Below are 13,551 nucleotides of genomic sequence, written 5' to 3'. Positions count from 1 at the left end.
TAGCCCACCCATTTTCACCTACCTCATCCCCATACTGTTTTTATACTGTTTTTTTATTTTATTTATTTATTTACCTTTCTGCTCTTTTGCACACCAATATCTCTACCTGTACATGACCATCTGATCATTTATCACCCCAGTGTTAATCTGCAAAATTGTATTATTCGCCTACCTCATGCCTTTTGCACACATTGTATATAGACTGCCCATTTTTTTTTCTACTGTGTTATTGACTTGTTAATTGTTTACTCCATGTGTAACTCTGTGTTGTCTGTTCACACTGCTATGCTTTATCTTGGCCAGGTCGCAGTTGCAAATGAGAACTTGTTCTCAACTAGCCTACCTGGTTAAATAAAGGTGAAATAAAATTTTAAAAAAAAGGGCAATGAAGTCCATTGTCTTGGTTTGAATGGATTTCGCCTTTGATTTGTTACTCTTTCAAATGACTACTTGACTACTCGCTCCACACAGCAGACATTGTGGGCTAGTTTAAGAATGCTGTGTAGCGCCAAATTTCACGTGGCGTCATTACTTCATGTACCTTGGTTATATAGGTATGCACGTCAGCTTTGACATCGGTTTTGTACATCGGGCGTTAAACTAGACATCGGCCAATACCGGCATTCTTAGCTAATATCGGCCGATTGCGATATGTTCACCGATATATCGTGCATCCCTAATATAAGGTCTAGGCAATCTATACAACTATTAAGATCTGATCATTTGAACATATTTACATGACTTTATTCATGAAATGTGTAAAAAAAAAACAGTAACCCCATGTGTCCATAGTACAATACAGAAACAGCCGAAGTTCACAAACAATGAGTTGAATCATATATTTGGGCTTAGAACAGGTCCTCTGTATTTACTATGTTGACACCAAATTTCATGCATTTTACAACAAACAGAATGTGTTCTGTGGCGCATTCTGATATTGTACTAAATATAGTTAAGAGGATGTAAATTGGTTTAAAAAAAGAAAAAGGTTCCTGGAACTAACTCGTGTGAAACAGAGAGGAAGTCGATCTTAGCCATGTAAACATTCATCGACTGTGCAATGAACAGAACAAGTGTAACAGCTCAACATTAAATGGGGCAATGAATTAAACATACAGACCCCAGTACACACTGAATGAGTTTACAATTCAAAAGTCAGAAGCAGAGGAAGGAGCTCGGCGCACTTTGCTTTGGAGACTGACAATGACATTTCTCAGAAAAAAAGACGATTTAACCACATGCATAATCATCAGTATCTCTAGAACCTTAGAACATGAAGCAAAGCATTGAAAGCCATGTAAGACACTATACTGTTGTATATTAAGTGCCTGTTATGAAACAAGTGAGGTGACTACAATAGGAGTAGCTGTACTGATTCTTATGGGCGTGAGGATAGGTCAACAAGCTATCCATTCACTTTGAAAAGCAAGCTAATGAGGTGAGGTAGCAGCTAGGGGAAGGGGAGATTGGTTTGGGGATGAGGCAGTTTAACGGACGGGAGAGAGTTACTTACGTGGCATGATCCCCTGGCTGACCAGCTCCTCACGGGTCCGTCTCTGCTGGAGTTTGAGCTGGAGCACTGCATAAGAGGGACAGCAAGAGGTCAGGTGAGTACACTACAGACAGAACCAGCAAGGGTAACAACCAATAGTGAAAGCCCAAACGCCCTACAGACAGTTTCCGTTCCGTGCTCTTCTCCTTGGGAGGAAATACAAGGCCGGTTACAGCCGTGTTGTAAATGAATATAGTGCATCTTTCTGAGAGGTTGAAGGCAATAGTTTAAGAGTACCCTACTCACTGCTCTTCTGGCCCTCGCTCTCTCCTCCCACAGAGTCGTCTGACAGCCGATACAGAGGTTATCATCAGAGGCAGGGAGGAGAAATAGCGGGCAGATGGTCCCTGTCACACACACGCGCTTCCTGTTTCTACACTCAAACAGCAGCCGGGTTGTCGCGTTTTGACAACTTCTACCACACAGAGAGAGATAGAGAGAGCGACACTTCCGCATGGCTTGAACCATGCTAATTGCACAGAGGACTTCTTGTAAAAACAGGAAGGCCCACATTCACCACTCACAATTCAAAATAGAATGAGGTGTTACATTGAGAGGAGTATATGTACAGATAAATGGTAATACTTCTGTACTGACTAAATGTATATGACATGAATAAATGTGTCTTGCTAACAGCTGCCTAGTCTCAGCTGGACCAAGCCTATAGAAGGAACACAGAAAAAGCTAGTGATGAGACCATGTTCTCTGCATCACATCATCATTGCTATCCCGTGTTTACACTTCAGCCACAGCGAGCTGAGTGGACTCATGTAAGTGATTCCTGTCAGATGTGAGGTAAAGTAAACCACCATCGCAGTACACGCATAAGTGGTTTTCATGAAATTAGAGATGTGATACTGTACATGCAAGGGGAAGTTAAGCTGTTACAGTGTACTACATATCCATACAGTATGTGGCCTGGTGTTCATGTGTGAGAGTATGATTGTTGGACCAGTCCATTGTACTGTACACAAAGTGATGCTTGTGTGCACCTCCTGATGTAGTTGTGTTTGTAGCTGGTCTGCTGCCTGCATGTGAACCACAGGGAAGCATACTGACTAATAGGTCAGAGTGAGATCAGTGTGGGTGATGTGGGACTTCTTTCTCATGGTCTCAGTCTCTCCGAGCTCAGCCTCCACGGTTTTTCACATCTCTGACCAGCTTCAACATTTCTGACAGTCCTGGCTGTCGCCGCCGGGGCCAAATCATCCTCTTCTCTCTTATATGGGTGCTTGACGTAGGGGGGGGGCACAATCACAGACACTCTTCCAGTGGCAGATGGTTTGCTGGTTGTGCCAAGGACCGACAGGGGAATGATGCCAGGTGCTTATACAGAATATTTTCTAGGCAAATGCTCACTCTGAAATGCCACAATTGGAATTCATTACCGTTCTCTGTACCTTACTTAATGTGATGTAAACGAGAACATGACATTGTCCTACCACCTGTCCCTCTCCATAACTCCCTTTGTGCTCAATTTATGTATTGTTACCGTTCTCTGTGCGTCACTTCAAAAAGTCCTGTGCACTTTTTCTACAATCGCCTATTCAATCGTTTACTTGTTTGAGAATATTTCCAAAACCTTCCCTTCCCTCCATCCCAACCCTGAGATGAAGCCCATCCTCTCCCTGCTGGTTTCTATTTGTGTACCACACTGTAATATCTGGGAACTCTATCTCTCTGCCCGGCCCAGCCTGTTGAGTTACAGGGAATATTACTGTAAATCACCCGACACTCAAACTGCTCCGAAGCAGAAATCTAAGGCCTGGGCTCGGCCTGGCTGAATGAGGGGACACATGTGAACAGACACCCTCCTCAATCAGGGCCACGGTATGCTGTCTACCTCTGAAACGCTGTGAAGTCAAACCGGCTGCCAAGGCAGGTGCCTTTGGGTTACAACATCATACAGTGTCTCTGAAAGACTGTACGTCTCGGTGCAAATAACCTCTCGGTAAATCACAGTCTGTCTCAATGGTTCCAAGTCCATCTCAGTCCCTGTTTTCCCCCCAGCGTCCATCTATGTCTCAGTATCTAAACCGGTCTCTGTGTGTCACACAGTATCCACAGTATCTTCATCAGTCTCAGTATTCCTCACCTTAACTCAGTGGGCGTATCTGCCTCACAGCACATTTATGTTTCTCTAAAAGTCAGTGTGAGATTCTCAGTGTGTCACGACTAAGTCTGTTCAGGCTCTTTTTGCTCCAACTCAGTTGGTGTCACGGCCCTGGCAGCACCCACAGGTGCCTGAGCATTGTCCACTGGGCACAGAGTCCTGGCGCTGCCCCATCTGTACCGGGGCCAGAAGGTCCACTTAGTACCTGACCAGCAGCCCAGAAGACACCAGACACCCACTCAGCCGGCCTGAGCAGCACAACTCAATACACACGATTCACTGAGAAAAACTCAACTGTAAAGCTGGGTGTGTTTTGTGGAGAGCTATGAAACAAAAGCCAAGTAAGGAAGAGTAAGGATAATAATTATCCATAATGATGCTATATCAAAAAGATCTGTTTCAAAATATATACAAACAAAGATATCAATGAAACCATATCTTCCACATCTCTTATTATAAAGATTTTGTGTGTATGTGTGCGTAATATGAATCCCACCTTCCCTCAGGCTCTGACAAGCCCGGCGTTCTAACTCCAATCGTATGCGTTGCTTATCCATGCTGTTGCTGATTGGAGGGTGCCCAAAAGAGGTGGGGTCTGTGTGAAGGGACGGGTTGGTGTCCAGCATGGTGATCAGGTTCAAAACAATAAATAGGTATTACTGAAAGACTGTGGTCCCATCAAATAATGTCCAAAAACATTCAAACGTAACAAAAATAGAATTCTCTGTTCAGTTCTGTCCAATACAGTCCAGTCAATATGTATTATCAGGTGTGTGATATCACCTGGAAAAGTCACAGAGATTCTGCTAAATATATTAATGCAGGATGTCGCCCGACAGACCGAAATAAGAGCATTAGAATAGAAATGGTCCTTGTGCAAATGACAAAAATCATGACAAGATTGAAGTTTTCCAAAAGTCCATATAAAGTGCTCTATACACAACTGTGTTCTCGCTGACTTCTCCTCTTTCTCTTGTTTTTTAGCAAACAAAGTTCAGAATAGTTCAGAAAAATTCCCAAATCTCATTGAAAAAACAAAAACAAATTAAAAAGATGGAAAAAAATAAATGTAGAACATGGAAATGTACAGCTGCTATGAGTTTCAAGAGCCAGTATCTACTGCAGCCAGACGAGTGAGTGAGGTGAGTGTGTGGGTCTGTGAGTGTGTGTCAAATGCCTGTGAATCCTTGATCAAGCACCGTCACAGCTGTTGCTGCACCCACTCACTCTGCCATTGACAGACACCGACACACTTCAGCTAAACCTTTTCCTCCTAACCGCAATCAAATACTTCCCCCTTGGCACCTGGGACCTCTGCTCATTAGTGCCAACATAAGAGTGCACACCTGTGAGCTTTGTGCACAATCTAGATGCCCCATATTCAACTGGTGGACTGCGGTCTGGATCCGGTCCCAGAACGGGGTCAATACAGGCCGTGGTCCAGCCTACAAAATAAATACATATAAACTCAGCAAAAAAAGAAAAGAAACGTCCTCTCATTGTCAACTGCATTTATTTTCAGCAAACTTAATGTGTAAATATTTGTTTGAACATAAGATTCAACAAGACATAAACTGAACAAGTTCCACAGACGTGACTAACAGAAATGGAATAATGTGTCCCTGAACAAAAGGGGGGTCAAAATCAAAAGTAACAGTCAGTATCTGGTGTGGCCACCAGCTGCATTAAGTACTGCAGTGCATCTCCTCCTCATGGACTGCACCAGATTTGCAAGTTCTTGCTATGAGATGTTACCCCACCTGCAAGTTCCAGGACATTTCTGGGGGAATGGCCCTAGCCCTCCGATCCAACAGGTCCCAGACGTGCTCAATGGGATTGAGATCCGAGTTCTTCGCTGGCCATGGCAGAACACTGACATTCCTGTCTTGCAGGAAATCACTCACAGAACGAGCAGTATGGCTGGTGGCATTGTCATGCTGGATGGTCATGTCAGGATGAGCTTGCAGGAAGGGTACCAGATGAGGGAGGAGGATGTCTTCCCTGTAACGCACAGCGTTGAGATTGCCTGCAATGACAACAAGCTCAGTCCGATGATGCTGTGACACACCGCCTCAGACCATAACGGACCCTCCACCTCCAAATCGATCCTGCTCCAGAGTATAAGCCTCGGTGTAAAGCTCATTCCTTCGACAATAAACGCGAACCCGATGATCACCCCTGGTGAGACAAAACCGCCACTCGTCAGTGAAGAACACTTTTTGCCAGGCCTGTCTGGTCCAGCAACGGTGGGTTTGTGCCAGGTGGGTTTGTGCCCATAGGGAACGTTGTTGCCGGTGATGTCTGGTGAGAACCTGCCTTTACAACAGGCCTACAAGCCTTCAGTCCAGCCTCTCTCAGCCTATTGCGGACAGTCTGAGCACTGATGGAGGGATTGTTTGTTCCTTGTGTATCTTACCATCCTGTACCTGTCCCGCAGGTGTGATGCGCGGATGTACCGATCCTGTGCAGGTGTTGTTACACGTGGTCTGCCACTGCGAGGATGATCAGCTGTCCGTCCTGTCTCCCTGTCTTAGGCGTCTCACAGTACAGACATTGCAATTTATGGCCCTGGCCACATCTGCAGTCCTCATGCCTCCTTTCAGCATGCCTAAGGCACGTCACGCAGATGAGCAGGGACCCTGGGCATCTTTCTTTGTGTTTTTCAGAGTTAGTAGAAAGGTCTCTTTAGTGCCCTAAGTTTTCATAACTGTGACCTTAATTGCCTACCGTCTAAACTGTTAGTGTCTTAACGACTATTAAGGTGCTTGTTCATTAATTGTTTATGGTTCATTGATGGGAAACAGTGTTTAAACCCTTCACAATGAAGATCTATGAAGTTATTTGGAGTTGTACTAATTATCTTTGAAAGACAGGGTCCTGAAAAAGGGACGTTTCTTTTTTTGCTGAGTTTATTTTTTGGAAGTAGGTCAAGCTTTGACCCCTGGTATCATATAAAACACACATAAGACATGGAAACATTTGTAGAATTGTAGAACATTTTCTTTAAACAGCACCAAAATAAAATGCTCTGCCCCATGCAAAATGTGTAGAATTGTGGGAAATTAGCTTTAAAACTGCAAAATTTTCTTTACGCCAACAAGAGGGTTGTGAACAAGAGGGTTGGGGTCAAGTGGGTTGAGAGGTGGGGGTTTATTACTATGCCGATAAATGACAATATCCATCCGGACCTTTGCCCCCTAGGAGATTACCATTTCTCAAGTACCCCTGATGTAGGCAGACAACATAATGGCCCCACAGTACCCTGATGTAGGCGGACAGCATAATGGCCCCACACAGTACCCTGATGTAGGCAGACAGCATAATGGCCCCACACAGTACCCTGATGTAGGCGGACAGCATAATGGCCCCACACAGTACCCTGATGTAGGCGGACAGCATAATGGCCCCACACAGTACCCTGATGTAGGCGGACACATAATGGCCCCACACAGTACCCTGATGTAGGCGGACAGCATAATGGCCCCACACAGTACCCCTGATGTAGGCGGATAGCATAATGGCCCCACACAGTACCCCTGATGTAGGCGGACAGCATAATGGCCCCACACAGTACCCTGATGTAGGCGGACAGCATAATGGCCCCACACAGTACCCTGATGTAGGCGGACAGCATAATGGCCCCACACAGTACCCTGATGTAGGCGGACAGCCCCACACATAATGGCCCCACACAGTACCCTGATGTAGGCGGGCGGACCCTGAGCATAATGGCCCCACACAGTACCCTGATGTAGGCGGATAGCATAATGGCCCCACACAGTACCCTCCCACACAGTACCCTGATGCATAATGGCCCCACACAGCGGACAGCATAATGGCCCCACAGTACCCTGATGTAGGCGGACCATAATGATGATGTAGGCGGAGCATAAGCATAGTGGCCCCACACAGTACCCCTGATGAAGGCAGACAGCATAATGGCCCCACACAGTACCCTGAGGTAGGCAGACAGCATAATGGCCCCACACAGTACCCCTGATGTAGGCAGACAACATAATGGCCCCACACAGTACCCTGATGTAGGCGGACAGCATAACGGCCCCACACAGTACCCTGATGTAGGCGGATAGCATAATGGCCCCACACAGTACCCTGATGTAGGCGGCCAGCATAATGGCCCCACACAGTACCCCTGATGTAGGCGGATAGCATAATGGCCCCACACAGTACCCGATGTAGGCGGACAGCATAATGGCCCCACACAGTACCCTGATGTAGGCGGATAGCATAATGGCCCCACACAGTACCCTGATGTAGGCGGATAGCATAATGGCCCCACACAGTACCCTGATGTAGGCGGATAGCATAATGGCCCCACACAGTACCCTGATGTAGGCGGATAGCATAATGGCCCCACACAGTACCCTGATGTAGGCGGACAGCATAATGGCCCCACACAGTACCCCTGATGTAGGCAGACACCATAATGGCCCCACACAGTACCCCTGATGTAGGCGGATAGCATAATGGCCCCACACAGTACCCTGAGGTAGGCAGACAGCATAATGGCCCCACACAGTACCCCTGATGTAGGCAGACACCATAATGGCCCCAGAGAAGAAACTGCCACCACACAGATCCCCAAACAGAAACATGTGTTGTCCCAAAGCCAAGACTGGGTCTTTGACGGTTTCGGTCTTCACCGTTCGACTTTCGTAAGCAAAACATTTGCTAGACAGTGACAGAGAGTTAGAACATTAAAATGTGAAACACGTTGTGGTCTGCCACTTCTCATTAAAACATCAATGCTAATCAAAGCCTTAAAATCATTTTCTAAAGATGAAGTAGAAACACCTGCCAAAACAGACATTTAAAAACAGAAATGTATCCTACAGCTGTGTGTACTGCCAAAGTTACCATTTGTATTCAATTAAATGGTGGATCAGGTGAGCTAAAATAAAGTTGGGAAGTAGCCTGGGGGTCATAACAAAGAACTATGTGAGGTAGAGGAAATCCCCAGGGAAGCGCTTGTTGATTATTATTGGCATTCACTTTGTGTTTTAGAACAGATTTGTGTAATGGCCTAGCTTTAGAGAGCCGGCCACAATAAAGGTGAACATAAGAGACTATTTACAGATGCCCACAAACTGTGTGTGTGCGTATGCGTGTGTGCGACACTGGAATCAGGGTGCACAATCCTCAGGCAAAGCTCACTGACAAGGAAGGGGAAAATGAATCAAGACGGATCCCCCTTGCTGCAGATAAGGCACCAACCATATGCTTGCAGGGATAATCCTTCTTTCGTGTGTGTGTGTGTGTGTGTGTGTGTATATGTGTTTATGTCAGCCATAAATACTGTTGATAGGAAAAGCTAATAACTCACAGGGACTCTAAGCATATCCAAAATACCTAAAGTTGCATTATGCTGTTTCAGTGAAAGTGGTAATAATCCATGTTAATCAGACTGAAATAGAGCTCCCTGTGGGCATCCTCTGACTACTAGATCAGTGATGTTTATGTTCGGAAATATACATGGTCACGGTCAAATTAACTGTAAGTTAAGAATCTAGGGTCAAAATCAGCCCATAGCCCGGTACTAAATGCAAACCAATTCCCGCTATAGCTAGAGAAAAACACTCTTCAGTGAGGCTACTTGCCGATCCTACTGTACATGGTTATAAAGTACTGAAGCCTTATGCCTTCTGAAAGGAGGAAACTGTATATAGAGTTGACCTCTGGTAGTCCCAGCAGGGGTAGTTCACCTACCAGCTGTTTCATAACCAACCCCAGAAGATGCATTTAGCCTGCAGGTTTGGTGTGACCAAGCACCCTCAGACAGGGAGGTAAAATAATCACATCTCCTAGAAGCGGTCTTGGGGGGGGGTCTTTAAATGGAAGTGCTAGGACATCGCTGAGGAGAAATTATGATCTTCAGAGCCAGAGGTAACAGACACTGATAATTGTCATCATTCATTGCGTGTAATCAGGGTACCTCCTATTCCAAGACCAAGAGGAAACCACTAGGGTATCTGATACCGGCCTGGGTCCGGTTTCCCGGTAGCGATGGAAATTAGACTAATGAGTGTTTTAACGATGAATCTCTACAATGGCAGAAGATCTAACATGAGTTTCCCAAAACACCACAGAGAGAGAACATTCGCTAAGTGTGTCGTTGGAGCATGTGGCAATACTGATAGGATTGAAAGAACGGCAGCGCTGCTCTCAGATCAGCTTTCTCCATTCAAATCTTACCATAACATTCTAATTATTTCACAATACTGACGATGGGTCAGCTCCTAGAGAGATTTATTACCACATTATGGCTGCAAATAATGAGGCGGCTTATTCTAATGCTAACCCGATAACAATGCACTAAATCAATTTGGGCATATAATTGCGCACATTGTTACACATCAAAATATGTTGAGTCAGGGCCTCCCGGGTGGCGCAGTGGTTAAGGGCGCTGTACTGCAGCGCCAGCTGTGCCATCAGAGTCCCTGGGTTCGCGCCCAGGGTCTGTCGTAACCGGCCGCGACCGGGAGGTCCGTGGGGCGACGCACAATTGGCCTAGCGTAGCCCGGGTTAGGGAGGGCTTGGTCGGTAGGGGTGTCCTTGTCTCATCGCGCACCAGCAACTCCTGTGGCGGGCCGGGCGCAGTGTGCGCTAACCAAGGTAGCCAGGTGCACGGTGTTTCCTCTGACACATTGGTGCGGCTGGCTTCCGGGTTGGATGCGCACTGTGTTAAGAAGCAGTGCGGCTGGTTGGGTTGTGTATCGGAGGACGCATGACTTTCAACCTTCGTCTCTCCCGAGCCCGTACGGGAGTTGTAGCGATGAGACAAGATAGTAGCTACTACAACAATTGGATACCACGAAATTGGGGAGAAAAAGGGGTAAAATTAAAAAATAATAATAATAATATGTTGAGTCAAAAATGACAAAAAGTAGCCTATAGAGCCTATACTGTATGCATCTCAGTGTTCATTTGAAGCATCGTTTTATCCTTCACTTGTTTGTAACAATTACAAAAACACTGGCAACTTTGTATTTGTAGTCAACTTTGTTTCCGATGTTATCTGCGGTCACAGAGACAGATAAACATATTGTTTCTATGTTTAGCGGAGATCTGTGTATAAAGTGAAGCAGAAGGGCAACAAATGCATCTAACGACGCAATTAGCTGTTAAGAGTGGTTATGAGGCCGTCGGTAAATAAAGAGGTGCAACTTTAGTAACAAGGCTTTTGGGAAACAGCTTGGAAATCTAACCATGCTACTACGAAGGTTCTAACCATGAACTTAATATGCTTTTGGGAAACTGGGCTATGGCGTCTCAGTATCTGGTGGGCCTTCTGTACTTGAAACAAGATGGAGTCCACATTCAAACAGTTACTGCTGCTGCCTTCACACCTCTTCATCGAGGTCTTACTCAGGAGGAAGGGTGTGGGGTAAACAAGTCTCAAATTAAATCCTTCTCTCTGGGCCTGGGCTCCAGAATGTGAGCACCCCCCCACCAAGCCTTCCCCTCGGGCTGACTGTTTTAAATAGTAGGCCAGCTGGCTATGGGGGCTATATCCAGCTACCCTTCACTGGTGCAGACGGCGGCTAGGGTTACTCACAGATATCCCTGCACACACACAACCTGACTCCACACATATCTTGTGTTAAAGATCTAGAACCTGTTCAATATCCTCAGTGCATTTGAACACATAAAAACCCAAGTTAAAACTGAAAAAGACATTTCGATTACATTAAGAGAACTTCCAAGCTTTGAAAATGAACCTCATCTCCTGATACATAGGACATGTTGCATACATGCAAATGTCCATGTAATGTGCCACAGTACTTCAGTTCCCTGTCCTTCCTCTAATGCTGTATGGCCAGTTAAAGTGTTTCTGTCAGCCACAAGATGGCAGCATGTATCATCCCAAACAACACTGATAGTTTTAGTGGTCCACAATGTTCAATCCAGCTGCTGTGTACATCTGGCAGCATGTGTTCAGGGCCAGAGATGGAAGAGCAAGTAGGGGACATAGGACTTCAGGGTGATTCAACTCTTATGAACTCTTCGTGCAGTCATCCTTACGGTCACGTGCGTCACGTCCCTTATTCCTGGTCAATCACATTCACGGTACATGAGGTCAGCTATATGGTTCAGGTGTCAAGGTTTTCCACTAATGTTTCACAGTTGGGGAAAAAAACACATTTAGACTCATAGCAGTGGACTTTAAATGCCTCTTGATCTCATCTCTCTTTGCTGCCCCTCGTTCATAATCTGTTTCCTCCCTTCCAGTCATCCCCTTCAATGAATCTCTGTTCCTCCTTCTCTCGTTTGACAGCCTTGATGTGTCAACATATCAAAATACGAACAGATAAGGAATTGAGGATACATCTACGTCGAGAACATAACTGTCGGCTGCAATTATCCAAGAATCCACATGCCAACACCCACAATTATAGAAAAACACACATCAATCAATCGCTTAATTATTCTCTGCTACATAAGGCTCCTCGAGCATGAGTGTTTCAGATAAACGCCAGGAAGACATTTCTGTTTCCAAGGAAACAGACGTCTTGGAGGGTTCGGGTTCACGTTTTTTTTGGCCTAATGGGAGATCTATCAACGTGCCTGTGAGCAGGGCATTGACCCTGGATGCTTCTGTGTGTCGCTCTGAATGGGAGTCTGTTGGATGACTGGTCTGATGTAGTTGTTGGATGACTGATATGATGTAGTTGTTGGATGACTGGTATGATGTAGTTGTTGGATGACTGGTATGATGTAGTTGTTGGATGACTGGTATGATGTAGTTGTTGAGCGGCTTCACTGAAAGTATATTGTAGGTTTCGGGTATTCAATAATTATTATTTATTTTTTTAAACAACAGACGTCCAGTGTCTATGCTGAGAATCAACTCCGTGCTCTGTGTGGAACAGTGTCAGGAGGAGACAAACCATTTTTAAACGTGGAGGAACTAGCTGAACTAGTTCATTAAGAGCACAGATGTCTGCCTCCCATTAGGAAAGGTTTATCTGTGGTGTGCCGTGACCTATTAAACACGACCCAGGCACCTCATCACACCTGACTCCCTACAGACACTTCACACTCCCCTCCCCTCACCTGTCAGAACAGCAGACTAAACGTACAGAGCATGCTCACTCATAATGGAGCCTATGTGTGCTTGCTTATCGGCAAACGTACACTGACACCCATACACCCCGATTAGCATGCGATCCATTGGGGAACATTCAGTCACAGAGCAAGATGGAGATCAGAGTGGAGTAGAGCACAGTGTCAGGGCAGCAGTGTCGAGCCCTGCTGTGTTTTGAATTACAACTGCGGTCTGGGTGTGAGTGCAGTACCTCGACAACCACTACACACTTGATCTCTCAGGCCTCTTCCATAGCAAGGTGGTTGGACCCGGGCCAACTTTGTCAATAAACAGTCATGTTGAGCTGCCTGCACTTCAGTGAAATATTGGGACAAGTATGTAACCTCTAAAATCCTAAAATAACTTGAGCATGTGCAGTGTTGGGGAAGCTACTCTGAAAATATAGTTTACCAAGCTACTAATTACTTCACACTGGAAGAAGATAAGCTACATTAAAGCTACTCCTAAGAAAAATATAGTTTACTGAACTAAAGTTACTTTGAACAAGAGGTTAATTACATCCAAAGTACTTTGTGATAAATAATAATATCTAAATCTGAAATATCAGATGACAAATTGCAAGAAGTTAACAGAATGTTTTTAGCCTATTAAACACACAAACTGTGTTTCAAGTGAGAATTAGACAGGTCTGATGCCAAAAAATAAAAAGGAAATTGCCTACTTCAGGGTAGCCTAGTGGTTAGAGCATTGGACTAGTAACCGAAAGGTTGCAAGTTCAAATCCCTGAGCTGACAAGGTACAAATCTGTCATTCTGCCCC

General features: G+C 45.3%; 1 protein-coding gene across 8 annotated transcripts in view; it reads right to left on the bottom strand.

The window, feature by feature from the left end:
- LOC115104261 (myocardin-related transcription factor A-like) overlaps positions 1–13,551 on the bottom strand; it is a 54,321-nt gene that overhangs the window by 28,003 nt on the left and 12,767 nt on the right. For 3 of the 8 annotated variants that reach the window (XM_029625603.2, XM_029625605.2, XM_065006527.1), the window contains exon 4: positions 1,514–1,579. In XM_029625603.2, coding sequence (XP_029481463.2) covers positions 1,514–1,579 — 66 coding nt within the window. The other 5 variants (XM_029625604.2, XM_065006529.1, XM_029625609.2 and 2 more) reach the window with 5 other exon arrangements.

Source organism: Oncorhynchus nerka, linkage group LG21 (genome assembly GCF_034236695.1).
Source record: "Oncorhynchus nerka isolate Pitt River linkage group LG21, Oner_Uvic_2.0, whole genome shotgun sequence".
Classification (NCBI taxonomy): Eukaryota; Metazoa; Chordata; class Actinopteri; order Salmoniformes; family Salmonidae; genus Oncorhynchus; species Oncorhynchus nerka.
Note: the sequence above shows the minus strand (reverse complement) of the source record. Positions and strands in the feature narration are given on the sequence as shown.